The 14,818-nt window shown below is 67.9% G+C and overlaps 1 protein-coding gene across 1 annotated transcript; it reads right to left on the bottom strand.

Annotated features, from left to right (window-relative positions):
- Nucleotides 1-1,414: 1,414 nt before the first annotated feature.
- On the bottom strand, nucleotides 1,415-14,053 carry PDE1B (phosphodiesterase 1B). Its single transcript, XM_077788695.1, is given in 16 exon segments — nucleotides 1,415-1,825; nucleotides 2,057-2,170; nucleotides 2,810-2,946; nucleotides 3,032-3,158; nucleotides 3,246-3,327; nucleotides 3,400-3,520; nucleotides 3,616-3,717; nucleotides 3,805-3,930; nucleotides 4,831-4,931; nucleotides 6,338-6,478; nucleotides 7,566-7,682; nucleotides 8,234-8,300; nucleotides 10,241-10,426; nucleotides 11,191-11,304; nucleotides 13,821-13,859; nucleotides 13,861-14,053. Coding segments are annotated over 15 exon segments (1,638 nt in total). The 5' UTR covers nucleotides 13,941-14,053; the 3' UTR covers nucleotides 1,415-1,825; nucleotides 2,057-2,072.
- Nucleotides 14,054-14,818: the final 765 nt, after the last annotated feature.

Raw genomic sequence — 14,818 nt, 5'->3', positions numbered from 1 at the left:
GAATGATCCGGGATCCCCGGGCGGGAATGATCCGGGATTCCCGTGCGGGAATGATCCAGGATTCCCGGGCGGGAATGATCCGGGATCCCGGGCGGGAATGATCCAGGATTCCCGGGCGGGAATGATCCAGGATTCCCGGGCGGGAATGATCCGGGATCCCCGGCGGGAATGATCCAGGATTCCCGGGCGGGAATGATCCGGGATTCCCGGGCGGGAATGATCCGGGATCCCCGGGGGGGAATGATCCGGGATCCCCGGCGGGAATGATCTGGGATTCCCGGGCGGGAATGATCCGGGATCCCCGGGCGGGAATGATCCGGGATTCCCGGGCGGGAATGATCCGGGATTCCCGGGCGGGAATGATCCAGGATTCCCGGGCGGGAATGATCCGGGATCCCCGGCGGGAATGATCCAGGATTCCCGGGCGGGAATGATCCGGGATTCCCGGGCGGGAATGATCCAGGATTCCCGGGCAGGAATGATCCAGGATTCCCGGGCAGGAATGATCCGGGATTCCCGGCGGGAATGATCCGGGATCCCCGGCGGGAATGATCCGGGATGCGCGCGGGTTCCCAAGGCACGGGGCGGGGGCCAGAGGGGGCCCCGAACATTCCGGGGTTCCCCAAACATTCCGGGGTTCCCGAGGATGCCCCAAACATTCCGGGATTCCCCAGAGTGCCCCAAACATTCTGGGATGCCCCAAACATTCTGGGGTCCCGAGGCGGCTGGAGCGGGGTGTGGGAGCGTTCCCGAGCATCCCCGAGCATTCCCGAGCATTCCCGGATGTCGCAGGAAGTGGGGACATTCCGGTCCTGGAGCCGGGGGACACCGGAGCGGGATCTGTCCCTGTCCCGCCGCTCCGTGTCCCCAGCGCCACCCGCGCCGCGCCGGCCGGGACCCCGCGGGGACCTCTCTGTCCCTGTCCCCTCTCTTGTCCCCTCTCCTGTCCCCACCTTCTGTCCCTGTCCCCTCTCCTGTCCCTGTCCCCGTCCCCATCCCTGTCCCTGTCCCTGTCCCCGTCCCCATCCCTGTCCCTGTCCCTGTCCCTGTCCCTGTCCCCACTTTCTGTCCTTGTCCCCGTCCCCGTACCCGTCCCTGTCCCCTCTCCTGTCCCCCTCCTGTCCCTCTCTTGTCCCCGTCCCCACGCGGGATGGGGACAGGGCACAGTGCCACCCTCACGGTGTCACCAGCCAGACCCCGCGGGCACCGAGGGGAGCGCGGTGGCCCTGGCGGTGCCATCGTGTCCCCCCGGGCTGTCCCCAGCGCCACTGTCCCCACCCCAGCCCCTCCCGAGCGGGAAAAGCGTTTCTAAAAATCCCGAAGGACCGAGCCCGGCCGGGTGGCAGTGAGGGACCGGTGGCACCGGTGGCAGAGGGGACAGCCCGGGGGGCTCCTGGCACGGCGGTGACACCAATCTTGGCACAGAGGTGACACCGGTCCTGGCACGGCGGTGACACCGATCTTGGCACAGGGGTGACACCAGTCCTGGCACAGGGGTGACACCGATCTTGGCACAGAGGTGACACCGGTCCTGCCACGGGGGTGACACCGATCCAATCCCGGCCTGGGGGGCTCCTGGCACAGAGGTGACACCGGTCCCGGCATGGCGGTGACACCGGTCCCGGCACGGGGTTGACACCGGTCCTGCCACGGGGGTGACACTGGTCCTGGCATGGTGGTGACACCGGTCCCGGCACGGGGGTGACACCGGTCCTGGCACGGGGGTGACACCGATCCGAGCCCGGCCCGGGGGCTCCTGCCCTGCGGATGGTGCTGAACTCGATGGCATCGAAGACGAGACGGTGTCACTGGGTCAGACAAGGACCTGCTGGGACGGGACAGTCACCGCCGTGTCCCCACTCCCTCCCGGTGTCCCCACCCCTCTCAGTGTCCCCATTCCCATCCCGGTGTCCCCACCTCTCTCCCGGTGTCCTCACCCCTCTCCCAGTGTCCACACCTCTCTCCCGGTGTCCCCATTCCCATCCCAGTGTCCCCACCTCACTCCGGTGTCCCCACCTCTCTCCCGGTGTCCCCACACCCCCTGCGGTGTCCCCACCTCGCTCCTCCCGCCGCTATTCCACGTCCCCGTTCTCGCTGTGGGGCCCGGTGGCCGCGGGTTCCTCTCCCGGGGACGGGGACAGCTCATCGATGGACGCCTGGTTGGTGATGCCTGGGGGACACGGCCGGGGTCACCGGGTCACCGGGTCACCAGGGTCACCACGGACACCCCAGAACTCCTGTCCCCACCCAGGGCCACCCCCTGCCCAGCCCAGGCTGTGCCACCCGCGCCACGTTTGTGTCACCTCCGGTCTGGGGACGCTGCGACAGAGCTGGCCCTGAGCTGTTCACGGTGGTCCCCAGCCCCTCACTGGTGGCCCTGGTGGCCCTGGAGGCTGTAGTGGTGGTGGTGGCCATAGAGGCCGTAGTGGTCATGGTGGCCATACTGGCCACAGTGGCCATAGTGGCTATGGTGGCTGTGGTGACCATAGTGGCCACAATGTCCATGGAGGCCATACCGGCCATGGTGGCTGTGGGGACCATGGTGGCCATAGTGGCCATGGTGGACGTGATGACCATAGTGGCCACTATGGCCATGGTAGCCATACTGACCATGGTGGCCATAGTGGCCACAAGGGCCATGGTGGCCATACTGGCCACAGTGGCCATGGTGGTCATACTGGCCGCAGTGGCCATAGTGGCTATGCTGGCTGTGGTGACCATAGTGGCCACAATGTCCATGGAGGCCATATTGGCCCTGGTGGCCATGGTGGCCATGGTGGCCGTGGTGGCCGTGGTGGCCATTCCCTACCGCTGGCCGCCCTCTCCTTCCACTTCTGCTTGTTCTCCTGGATGTGCTTGGTCCAGGTGGAGCGGAACCCGGCCAGGTCGGCTTTGAGGTCCCCCAGCTCCAGGTGCTCATCCAGGGACGGCTGCCGCCACTGCGAGCTGGGGGACGACGGGGACAGCTGGCAGCGGGCCAGGGCCACCGCCACCACCGCAGGGCACGAACCGTGGGGACGGGGACACCCACCTGGGCTGCTGGGTGGCCGCGGGGTTGCCCTTGGCCTTGGAGCCGTCCTCGGCCAGCGGCGTCACCAACTTCTCGGCCACGTCGGTGAGCACCGAGAAGGTCGGCTCCACGATGAAGTCGATGAACCCTGGGGACAGGAGGGGACGCGGCGCGGCTGGGGACGCGCCGGGGACGCGCGGGGACAGGACGGGGACGGGAACCTCCCCGCACTCACCGATCTGCGACTGGGCCACCAGCGTGGAGGTGCGGTCGCAGAGGGGCGAGAAGGGCAGCCCCAGCTCGGCCTCCTTGTCCCCCTGGCAAGGCAAGGGACATCGGCGGCGTCCCCACGGGGTGGCCCCGCGTCCCCCGCCCGGCCCCGGCCCTACCTGCCGGAAGAACTCCTCCATCAGCGCCTTGGTCCAGCGGCTGTGCACCGCCCACTGCTTGGTGGGGTGGCTGATGTCGGCCGCGTGCAGCAGCAGCGACAGCACCTTGGACTTGTCCAGCCTGGGGACAGCGCCCGGCGCTCAGATTGTCCCCAAAGCCACCCCTGGGGACACGCCTGGGGGCCGGGGACCTCCCCCTCCGCCACCCCCACCCACCTCTCCAGCTGCTGCAGCGCCGTCTTCATGGACTTGACCTGCTGGAAGTGGCAGGACATGTCGGTGGCCAGGACCATCTCGATGACCAGCGCCCGCAGCTCCCTGTGGGAGGGGACATGCTCAGGGGACAGCAGGGGACATCGAGGGGACAGCGAGGGGACAGCGGGGACGGCGCCGGGGGGACCTTACGCGAACTCGTCCTTGGTGAGGTTGACGAAGATGTTGAGCTCCTCGTCCTGCATCAGGCGGAACACGGCGCTGATGTGGTGGTTCTCCAGCACCGAGCGGTCGTTGTACAGGATGGCGGTGTCCGACCTGGGCACGGGGACACCAGGACACTGGGCATGGGGACACCGGGCATGGGGACAGGAGCCCGGAGCGAGGGGTGGCAGCACAGCTGTGTCCCGGCTGTGTTGGTGGCCCTGTTGGTTGCCCGGGTGTCTCCAAGTTGCCCCCTGGTGCGCAGCCCCGCCTGGGACACTCCATGCCACCACAGCGTGGGTGCCACCCGGGCCAGGCCGTGTCACCTGTGCTGTGCCACCCATGCTGTGCCGTGCTGTGCCACATCTGCTGTGTCACCCGTGCCATGCTGTGCCATCTGTGCCATGCTGTGTCACCTGTGCTGTCACCCATGCCGTGCTGTGTCACCTGTGCTGTCACCCATGCCGTGCTGTGTCACCCGTGCTGTGCCACCTGTGCCGTGCTGTGTCCCCTGTGCCATGCTGTGTCACATCTGTGTCACCTGTGCCGTGCTGTGTCACCCGTGCCATGCTGTGCCACCCATGCTGTGCCGTGCTGTGCCACATCTGCTGTGTCACCTGTGCCATGCTGTGCCATCTGTGCCATGCTGTGCCACCCATGCTGTGCCATGCTGTGTCACATCTGCTGTGTCACCCGTGCCATGCTGTGCCACCCATGCTGTGCCATGCTGTGCCACCCATGCTGTGCCATGCTGTGTCACATCTGCTGTGTCACCCGTGCCATGCTGTGCCACCCATGCTGTGCCATGCTGTGTCACATCTGCTGTGTCACCTGTGCCATGCTGTGCCATCTGTGCCATACTGTGCCACCCATGCTGTGCCATGCTGTGTCACATCTGCTGTGTCACCCGTGCCATGCTGTGCCATCTGTGTCATGCCGTGTCCCCCGTGCCATGCTGTGTCACCCTGTGTCCCCGTGCCACGCTGTGCCACCCGTGCCACCCCGTGCCCTCACTTGGTCTGGATGTGGAAGCTGTTGGTTGTCCCCGTGTGCTCGAAGTCGTGGATGGCGGCGGCGAAGACGATGGCCAAGAGCTCGATCTCGGAGAGACAGTGCTGGGGACAGAGGGGACACAGGGGACAGAGGGGACAGGGACAGGGACAGAGGGGACAGAGGGGATAGGGACAGGGACAGGGATGGGACAGGGACAGGGACACGGACAGAGGGGACAGATGGGACAGGGACAGGGACAGGGACACGGACAGAGGGGACAGGGACAGGGACAGGGACAGGGACAGGGACAGGGATGGGACAGGGACGGGGACAGGGACAGGGATGGGACAGGGACAGGGATGGGACAGGGACAGGGACACGGACAGAGGGGACAGATGGGACAGGGACAGGGACAGGGACACGGACAGAGGGGACAGGGACAGGGACAGAGGGGACAGAGGGGACAGAGGGGACAGAGGGGACAGAGGGGACAGAGGGGACAGGGACAGGACAGAGATTGGACCACAAGTCAGGGCCAGGGACAAAGATGGGGACAGGGCCACCCCCGCCGTGAATGTGACACCCCGGGTGTGCCGTGGCCGTAGCGTGGGGACAACAGGCGGCACGTGCACCAGGTGCCACCCCACGTGTGGCAGCCAGCTGGGGCCAGCTGGGCCGGGTGCCATCATGCATGTGACAACTGGGCACAGACACGTCCCAGGTGCCACCCCGTGTGTGTCCAGCTGTCCCCCACGCCCAGGGCCACCCTGGGGACATTCCCATGGCAACGGGCACCTCCAGGTGTGTTGGGGACCAGGCGGGTGGCACGGTGCCACCCTCGGTGACTGTGCCTGGGTCCCTGTGTCCCATGTCCCCATGTCCCAGTGTCACTGTCTCCCCATGTCCCCATGTCCCCCTGTCCCCTGTCCCCTGTCCCGTGTCTGTGTCCCATGTCCTGTGTCCCCTGTCCTGTGTCCCGTGTCCCCTGTCCCCTGTCCCCTCTCCCGTGTCCCCATGCCCCCTATCCCGTGTCCCATGTCCTGTGTCCCCTGTCCTGTGTCCCGCATCCCCTGTCCCCTGTCCCCTCTCCCGTGTCCCCATGCCCCCATGTCCCCTGTCCCGTATCCCCTGTCCCATGTCCCATGTCCCATGTCCCCTTTCCCATGTCCCGTGTCCCCTGTCCCATGTCCCATGTCCGTGTCCGTGTCCATGTCCCCTATCCCATGTCCCGTGTCTGTGTCCTGTGTCCCGTGCCTGTGTCCCATGTCCCGTGTCCCCTGTCCCCTGTCCCATGTCCGTGTCCATGTCCTGTGTCCATGTCTGTGTCCGTGTCCGTGTCCGTGTCCGTATCCGTGTCCGTGTCCATGTCCGTGTCCGTGTCCGTGTCCCATGTCCGTGTCCGTGTCCGTGTCCCGTGTCCGTGTCCCGTGTCCGTGTCCGTGTCCGTGTCCGTGTCCGTGTCCGTGTCCGTGTCCCGTGTCCGTGTCCGTGTCCATGTCCGCGTCCGCGTCCGTGTCCGTGTCCGTACCAGCATGCCGGTGCGCAGCAGGACGCAGTGCACGGTCTGGGTGACGTCGGCCGCGTGCACCTGGTTGTGGTAGGGGTTCCGGAACTTTCCGTAGCCGCCCTCCAGCGCCTCCAGCAGCGCCGTCAGGAACGCGCCGGGGATCTGCGGTGGGGACAGCGCGGTGACACCGCTGGGGCGTCCCCGAGGGGTCCCCGGGGCGTCCCCGAGGGCCTGGGGAGTCTGGGGGGCCTGGGGTGGAGGTTTGGGGTCCTGGGGTGGAGTTTGGGGGTCCTGGGGTGGAGTTTTGGGGCTGTTTTGGGATTTTGGGGGGTGTTTTGGGGGATTTTGGATGTCAGGTCACACCTTGAAGCAGCTGTTCAGGTTGTGAGGGTGTTTTGAGGGTATTTTGGGGTTATTTTGGGAAGTTTTGGGGTCCTGGGCACACCTTGAAGTGGCTGTTGAGGTTGTGGGAGTATTTTGGGGTTATTTTGGGGTATTCTGGGGTCCTGGGCACACCTTGAGGCAGCTGTTGAGGTTGTGGGAGTATTTTGGGGTTATTTTGGGGGTATTTTGGGAAGTTTTGGGGTCCCAGGCACACCTTGAACCGGCTGTTGAGATTGTGGGAGTATTTTGGGGTTATTTTGGGGTATTTTGGGGAGTTTTGGGGTCCCAGGCACACCTTGAAGCGGCTGTTGAGGTTGTGGGAGTATTTTGGGGTTATTTTGGGGGTATTTTGGGAAGTTTTGGGGTCCCAGGCACACCTTGAACCGGCTGTTGAGATTGTGGGAGTATTTTGGGGTTATTTTGGGGTATTTTGGGGAGTTTTGGGGTCCCAGGCACACCTTGAAGCGGCTGTTGAGGTTGTGGGAGTATTTTGGGGTTATTTTGGGGGTATTTTGGGAAGTTTTGGGGTCCCAGGCACACCTTGAACTGGCTGTTGAGATTGTGGGAGTATTTTGGGGTTATTTTGGGGTATTTTGGGGAGTTTTGGGGTCCCAGGCACACCTTGAAGCGGCTGTTGAGGTTGTGGGAGTATTTTGGGGTTATTTTGGGGGTATTTTGGGAAGTTTTGGGGTCCCAGGCACACCTTGAACTGGCTGTTGAGATTGTGGGAGTATTTTGGGGTTATTTTGGGGTATTTTGGGGAGTTTTGGGGTCCCAGGCACACCTTGAAGCGGCTGTTGAGGTTGTGGGGGTATTTTGGGGTTATTTTGGGGTATTTTGGGGAGTTTTGGGGTCCCGGGCACACCTTGAAGCGGCTGTTGAGGTTGTGGCGGGTGAAGAGCTCGAACACCACCGTGCGCAGCGAGTGCTCCTCGGCCGCGCGGTGCAGAGAGAACACGTCAAAGCACCACTGGTCCAGGCCCTGCGGGGACACCGGGGACACCGGGGACACTGGGGACACCGGGGACACTGGGGACACCGGGGACACTGGGGGTACACTGGGGGGATTGGGGACATTGGGGATGTCGGGGACATTGGGGGGTGCCCGGGAATCCCAGGGGTGCCCAGAGATTCCCAGTAAAACGCCAGTGATTCCCAGTAATTCCCAGAGACTGATTCCCATTGATTTCCAGTTATTCCCGTTGATTTTCAGAGATTTCCACTGGCTCCCAGCAACCCCCCAGGGTTTTTGGGTTGTTATTGGGCTGTTTTAGGGGTTGGTTTGGGGCTGTTTTGGGCTGTTTTGTGCTGTTTCGAGGTGTTTGGGCTGTTTTGGACTGTTTTAGGGGTTGGTTTTGGGCTGTTTGGGGGTGTTTTGGGCTGTTTTGAGGTGTTTGGGCTGTTTTGGGCTGTTTTGGGCTGTTTTAGGGGTTGGGTTTGGAGTGTTTGGGGTTGTTTTGGGGTGTTTGGGCTGTTTTGGGGTGTTTAGGGGTTGTTTTTGGGGTGTTTGGGGTGTCTGGGGCGCCCCGGTACCTTCAGGCAGTTGAGCACGGAGGAGGAGTAGCTCGGCCCCACGGCCGTGTACGTCCGGCGGAACATCCTGGGGGGAGGCAGGGCTGGGGGGGCTGGGGGGCTGGGGACCCCCGGGCTGGGGACACCCTGGGGACATCCTGGGGACACCCCTGGGGACACCCCGGGGCTGGGGACACCCTGGGGACACCCTGGGGACACACCCAGGGACACCCTGGGGACCCACGGGGACTGGGGACACACTGTGTCCTCCTCAGGGTGTCCCTGTCCCCTCTGTGCCCTTCTCAGGGTGTCCCTGTCCCCTCTGTGCCCTGTTCAGGGTGTCCCTGTCCCCTCTGTGCCCTCCTCGGGGTGTCCCTGTCCCCTCTGTGCCCTGTTCGGGGTGTCCCTGTCCCCTCTGTGCCCTCCTCGGGGTGTCCCTGTCCCCTCTGTGCCCTGTTCGGGGTGTCCCTGTCCCCTCTGTGCCCTCCTCGGGGTGTCCATGTCCCCTCTGTGTCCTCCTCGGGGTGCCCCTGTCCCCTCTGTGTCCTCCTCAGGGTGTCCCTGTCCCCTCTGTGCCCTTCTCGAGGTGTCCCTGTCCCCTCTGTGCCCTTCTCAGGGTGTCCCTGTCCCCTCTGTGTCCTCCTCAGGGTGTCCCTGTCCCCTCTGTGCCCTTCTCAGGGTGTCCCTGTCCCCTCTGTGCCCTCCTCGGGGTGTCCCTGTCCCCTCTGCACCCAGCTCAGGGTGTCCCTGTCCCCTCTGTGCCCTGTTCAGGGTGTCCCTGTCCCCTCTGTGCCCTCCTCGGGGTGTCCCTGTCCCCTCTGTGCCCTGTTCGGGGTGTCCCTGTCCCCTCTGTGCCCTCCTCGGGGTGTCCCTGTCCCCTCTGTGCCCTGTTCGGGGTGTCCCTGTCCCCTCTGTGCCCTCCTCGGGGTGTCCCTGTCCCCTCTGTGCCCTGTTCAGGGTGTCCCTGTCCCCTCTGCACCCAGCTGAGGGTGTCCCTATCCCCTCTGTGTCCTCCTCGGGGTGTCCCTGTCCCCTCTGTGCCCTGTTCGGGGTGTCCCTGTCCCCTCTGCACCCAGCTGAGGGTGTCCCTATCCCCTCTGCGCCCTCCTCGGGGTGTCCCTGTCCCCTCTGCGCCCAGCTCAGGGTGTCCATGTCCCCTCTGTGTCCTCCTCGGGGTGCCCCTGTCCCCTCTGTGTCCTCCTCAGGGTGTCCCTGTCCCCTCTGTGCCCTTCTCGAGGTGTCCCTGTCCCCTCTGTGCCCTTCTCAGGGTGTCCCTGTCCCCTCTGTGTCCTCCTCAGGGTGTCCCTGTCCCCTCTGTGCCCTTCTCAGGGTGTCCCTGTCCCCTCTGTGCCCTCCTCGGGGTGTCCCTGTCCCCTCTGCACCCAGCTCAGGGTGTCCCTGTCCCCTCTGTGCCCTGTTCAGGGTGTCCCTGTCCCCTCTGCGCCCAGCTCAGGGTGTCCCTGTCCCCTCTGCGCCCTCCTCGGGGTGTCCCTGTCCCCTCTGCGCCCAGCTCAGGGTGTCCCTGTCCCCTCTGCGCCCTCCTCGGGGTGTCCCTGTCCCCTCTGCGCCCAGCTCAGGGTGTCCCTGTCCCCTCTGCGCCCTCCTCGGGGTGTCCCTGTCCCCTCTGCGCCCAGCTCAGGGTGTCCCTGTCCCCTCTGCGCCCTCCTCGGGGTGTCCCTGTCCCCTCTGCGCCCAGCTCAGGGTGTCCCTGTCCCCTCTGCGCCCTCCTCGGGGTGTCCCTGTCCCCTCTGCGCCCAGCTCAGGGTGTCCCTGTCCCCTCTGCGCCCTCCTCGGGGTGTCCCTGTCCCCTCTGCGCCCAGCTCAGGGTGTCCCTGTCCCCTCTGCGCCCTCCTCGGGGTGTCCCTGTCCCCTCTGCGCCCAGCTCAGGGTGTCCCTGTCCCCTCTGCGCCCTCCTCAGGGTGTCCCTGTCCCCTCTGCACCCTGCTCAGGGTGTCCCTGTCCCCCCTGTGCCCTCCCCGTGCCCGCCGTGCCCCTCCGGCCGCGTCCCCGGCCGTGTCCCCGTGTCACCTCTCCACGAAGATGCCAGCCTGCACGGCGTGCACGATGCTGCGGAATTTGGGTTTTTCCTCGGCGCGGCGCCCCTTGGCCCGCGCCTGCTGCGTGAAGGTGGCGGCGAGCCAGTCCCGCACCTCGGAGGGCACGGCCGCGTCCGAGCCCATGTCCCGCAGCTCGTCCTCGGTGTCCAGCGCCTGCCTGGGGACACGCCACGCTGGGAGTGGGCCGCGGGCAGTCCCCGGTGTCCCCGGTGTCCCCGGGGCTGTCCCCGCTGTCCCCACGTGTCCCCGGGGCTGTCCCCGCTGTCCCCGCGTGTCCCCAGGGGCTGTCCCCGCATGTCCCTGGGGCTGTCCCGGGGCTGTCCCCAGGGGCTGTCCCCACGTGTCGTGCTGTCCCTCGGGGTTGTCCCCAGGCTATCCCCACGTGTCCCAATGTCCCCGCGTGTCGCGCTGTCCCCACGCTGTCCCCGCGCTGTCCCCACGTGTCCCCCCGTCCCGCGTGTCCCCTGTTCCCCACGCTGTCCCCACGTGTCCCCATGTTCCCCACGCTGTCCCCGCGTGTCCCCCAGTTCCCCACGCTGTCCCCGCGCTGTCCCCGCGTGTCCCCCGTCCCGCATGTCCCCTGTTCCCCGTGCTGTCCCCGCGTGTCCCCCTGTTCCCCACGCTGTCCCCACACTGTCCCCGCGCTGTCCCCGCGTGTCCCCCTGTTCCCCACGCTGTCCCCACGCTGTCCCCGCGTATCCCCCATCCCGCGTGTCCCCTGTTCCCCGCGCTGTCCCCGCGTGTCCCCCTGTTCCCCACGCTGTCCCCACACTGTCCCCACGCTGTCCCCGCGTGTCCCCCTGTTCCCCACGCTGTCCCCACACTGTCCCCACGCTGTCCCCGCGTGTCCCTCTGTTCCCCGCGCTGTCCCCGCGTGTCCCCGCGTGTCCCCCGTCCCACGTGTCCCCCGCTATCCCGCACCTGGTCTCGTCGATGCACACCGCCTCGAGCAGCGAGGCCGCGTACTCCAGATTGCGCCGCAGCTCCTCCACGTTCACCTCGCCCGACTCCAGCTGCTTCACCAGGTACCGCAGTCTGGGGGGCCCGGGGGGGCACAGGGGGTCAGAGACCCCCGGGGGGACAGCCCGGGGTGGGGCAGGGGTCAGAGACCCCCGGGGGGACACCCCGAGGGGGGGCAGGGGTCAGAGACCCCCGGGGGGACAGCCCGGGGTGGGGCAGGGGTCAGAGACCCGAGGGGGGACACCCCGAGGGGACACAGCGGGTCAGAGACCCCCGGGGGGACAGCCCGGGGTGGGGCAGGGGTCAGAGACCCCCGGGGGACAGCCCGGGGTGGGGCAGGGGTCAGAGACCCCCGGGGGGACTCGGGGGGCAGCGGGTCAGAGACCCCCGGGACAGAAGGAACAGCCCCGGGGGGGACACAGGGGGTCACAGACCCCCGGGGGGACACCCCGAGGGGACACAGGGGGTCAGAGACCTCTGGGGACAGAGGGGACAGGGTGGCATTGACCCCCGGGGGGGGGAACAGGGTGGCATTGACCCCTGGGGACAGCAGGGACAGCCCCCAGGTTGGGGACAGGGGTCACAGCCCCCCCAGGCTGGGGACAGGGGGTCTCAGGTAGTGCCACCCCCGCAGCCCCCGCAGGGCTGGCACGGGTGGCACCAAGGGGCGGCACAGGTGGCACAAAGGGTGGCACAGGTGGCACGGAACGGCACGGGGGGTTGGCACAGGTGGCACAGGGTGGTGACACCCGCGGTGGTGACAGCGCAAGGACACGCGTGCGGCCACCGCGGCCACCACTCGCCGGGGAGGGGCCACCACGTCCCCCGGTCACGGCGACAGTGACGGTGGCCGCGGTGACAGCGGGGCGGCCAGGGGGAGCGGGGGGGCGCAGACGTCACCAGCGCTGCGGTGACCTTGGGGATGGCGATTGTCACCTTCCCGCGACCGGCCACCCCCCTGGGGACCCCCGGGGACCCCCCCGGGGACGGCCACCCCCTGGGACCCCAGCCCTGGGGACCCCGTGTCACTCGTGGGGACAAGGTGGGTTGGGCTGTGCCACTCTGCCGGGTGGCACCCCCTGGGCCACCCTGCCGGTGACCCCCGTGTCCCCAGGGCCACCCCACGGGTGACGGGGTGGCCTCAGGGACCTCGAAATGGGGAGGGGGGGGGTTCAGGAGGGGACCGCCCCCACTGTGGGGACACAGGGGTCACCCACGTGTGGGAGCGACACGTGGGGACACGCGTGGGACACCCCCGGAGTGCCACCCCCCGGGTGACACCCCCGCAGTGCCACCCCCGCGTGTCCCCTGGCGCTCTCAGGTGTGTCACACGCGGCCCAGGTGTGTCACCCGCGTGTGCCACACGGCCACCCTGCCCCGCCTGTCCCCCCCCCCCCCACCCGCCGCGTCCCACACGTGTCCCCACGCGTGTCCCCACGCACGTGCCGCAGGTGGGCGCGGGGACACGTGAGCTCCCGCGACACAGGTGAGGGGGTGGCACCCCCCGCTGCCCCCCGCAGGTGCCACCTGCGGCGCCTGCGCCGTCCCCACGGGCTCGGGGACACCTGTGTCACCCCAGGGTGGCACCCAGGGGGAGGGGACACCCCCAGAGTGCCACGCGGGGGGAGGGGGACCCTCAAGGCTGTCCCCAAGGGGTCCCAAATGGAGGCTTGGGGACACCCGCAGGGTCCTTGGGGACACCCGGAGGTCCCAGCGGGACTTTTTGGGGCGGGGGTGCTGGGGGGGGTCCTAGAGGAGGGTGGGGGTCCCCAAAGTGGGGTGGCAGGGCTTGGCTGGGGGGGGATCCTCGCATGGGATTTGGGGTCCCGATTTGGGGGTCCCGGTTTGGGGGTCCCGGTTTGGGGTTCATGGTCCCGGTTTGGGGTTTGGGGGTCCCAGTTTGGGGTTTGGGGGTCCCAGTTTGGGGTTTGGGGTCCCGGTTTGGGGTTTGGGGTCTCGCATTGTGGGCCCAGCGTTGGGGTTTGGCTGTCGCGCTTTGGGGGTTGGGGGGGGTCTCTGTTTGGGGGGGGGTCTCTCTCTGGGGTGTCTCTGTTTGGGGGTCTCTCTGGGGTCCCTCCCGGGTTTGGGGGTCCCGCGGCCGGGGGGTGTCTCTGTTTGGGGGTCTCTCTGTTTGGGGGTCTCTCTGGGGTCCCTCCCGGGCTCTCCCAGGGTTTTGGGGGTCTCTGTTTGGGGGGTTCTCTCTTTGGGGGTGTCTCTGTTTGGGGTGTCTCTGTTTGGGGATCTCTCTGGGGTCCCTCCCGGGTTTGGGGGTCCCGCGCTCGGGGGTGTCTCTGTTTGGGGGTGTCTCTCTTTGGGGGTGTCTCTGTTTGGGGTGTCTCTGTTTGGGGGTCTCTCTGGGGTCCCTCCCGGGTTTGGGGGTCCCGCGCTCGGGGGTGTCTCTGTTTGGGGTGTCTCTGTTTGGGGGTGTCTCTGTTTGGGGGTCTCTCTCTGTTTGGGGGTCTCTCAGGGGTCCCTCCCGGGTTTGGGGGTCCCGCGCTCGGGGGTCTCTCTGTTTGGGGGTCTCTCTTTGTTTGGGGGTCTCTCTGGGGTCCCTCCCGGGTTTGGGGGTCCCGCGCTCGGGGGTCACTCACAGCGCCCGCAGCTTGACCCAGACCTTCCTGCCGGGCAGCCAGCGGGGACGGGCAGCCCCCGGCCGCGTCCAGCGCGCCGCGCTCCCGCTCCAGCCCCGGGAGGCTCCGCGGCGGCTCCATCGCCCCTGGGCACCGGCGGCCGGCTCAGCCCGGCCCGGCCGCGGGTCCCTCCGGTACGCCCCGGGTCCCTCCGGTACGCCCCGGGTCCCTCCGGTACGCTCCGGGTCCCGCCGCTCGCCCCCGGGTCCTTCCCGTAGCCCCCCGTCCCTCCGGTAGCCCGCTGTGCCTCCGGTAGCCCACTGTGCCTCCGGTAGCCCCCGATCCCTCCGGTAGCCCCTGGATCCTTCCCGTAGCCCCCGGTCCCTCCGGTAGCCCCCGGTCCCTCCCGCCGCCGCCGCCGCTGCTTTCCGCGGAGCCGGTTCCCGGCGCCTCCCGTTAACCCCGGAGCCCCCGGCCCCGGTGCTCGGTTCCCCCGGCCCCGGTGGCTCCCCCGGCCCCGGTGCTCGGCTCCCCCGGCCCCGGTGCTCGGTTCTCCCGGCCCCGGTGCTCGGCTCCCCCGGCCCCGGTGCTCGGTTCCCCCGGCCCCGGTGGCTCCCCCGGCCCCGGTGCTCGGCTCCCCGGCCCCGGTGCTCGGCTCCCCGGGCCCCGGTGGCTCCCCGGCCCCGGTGCTCGGTTCTCCCGGCCCCGGTGCTCGGCTCCCCGGCCCCGGTGGCTCCCCCGGCCCCGGTAGCGGCCGCAGCCCCGGCGGCCGCCCCCCCCGGCCCGGCCTCCCCCCGCCCCCGGTAGCCGGCGGCTGCGCAGGCAGCACCGGAGCCAAGATGGATCCGGGCACCGGGGGTGGGAGCGGCGGCGGGGGAGAACCGGGGAGAGCCGGGAAGAGAGGGCCGGGAACGGAGAACCGGGATGGAGAACCGGGGAGGGCCGGGGACGGAGAGCCGGGAATGGAGAACCGGGGTGGAGAACCGGGAGAGGAGAACCCGGAATGGAGAAACGGGAGA

This window comes from Lonchura striata, chromosome 27, assembly GCF_046129695.1.
Source record: "Lonchura striata isolate bLonStr1 chromosome 27, bLonStr1.mat, whole genome shotgun sequence".
NCBI lineage: Eukaryota > Metazoa > Chordata > Aves > Passeriformes > Estrildidae > Lonchura > Lonchura striata.
The sequence above is the reverse complement of the archived record's forward strand: the minus strand, read 5'-3'. Positions and strand labels throughout refer to the sequence as shown.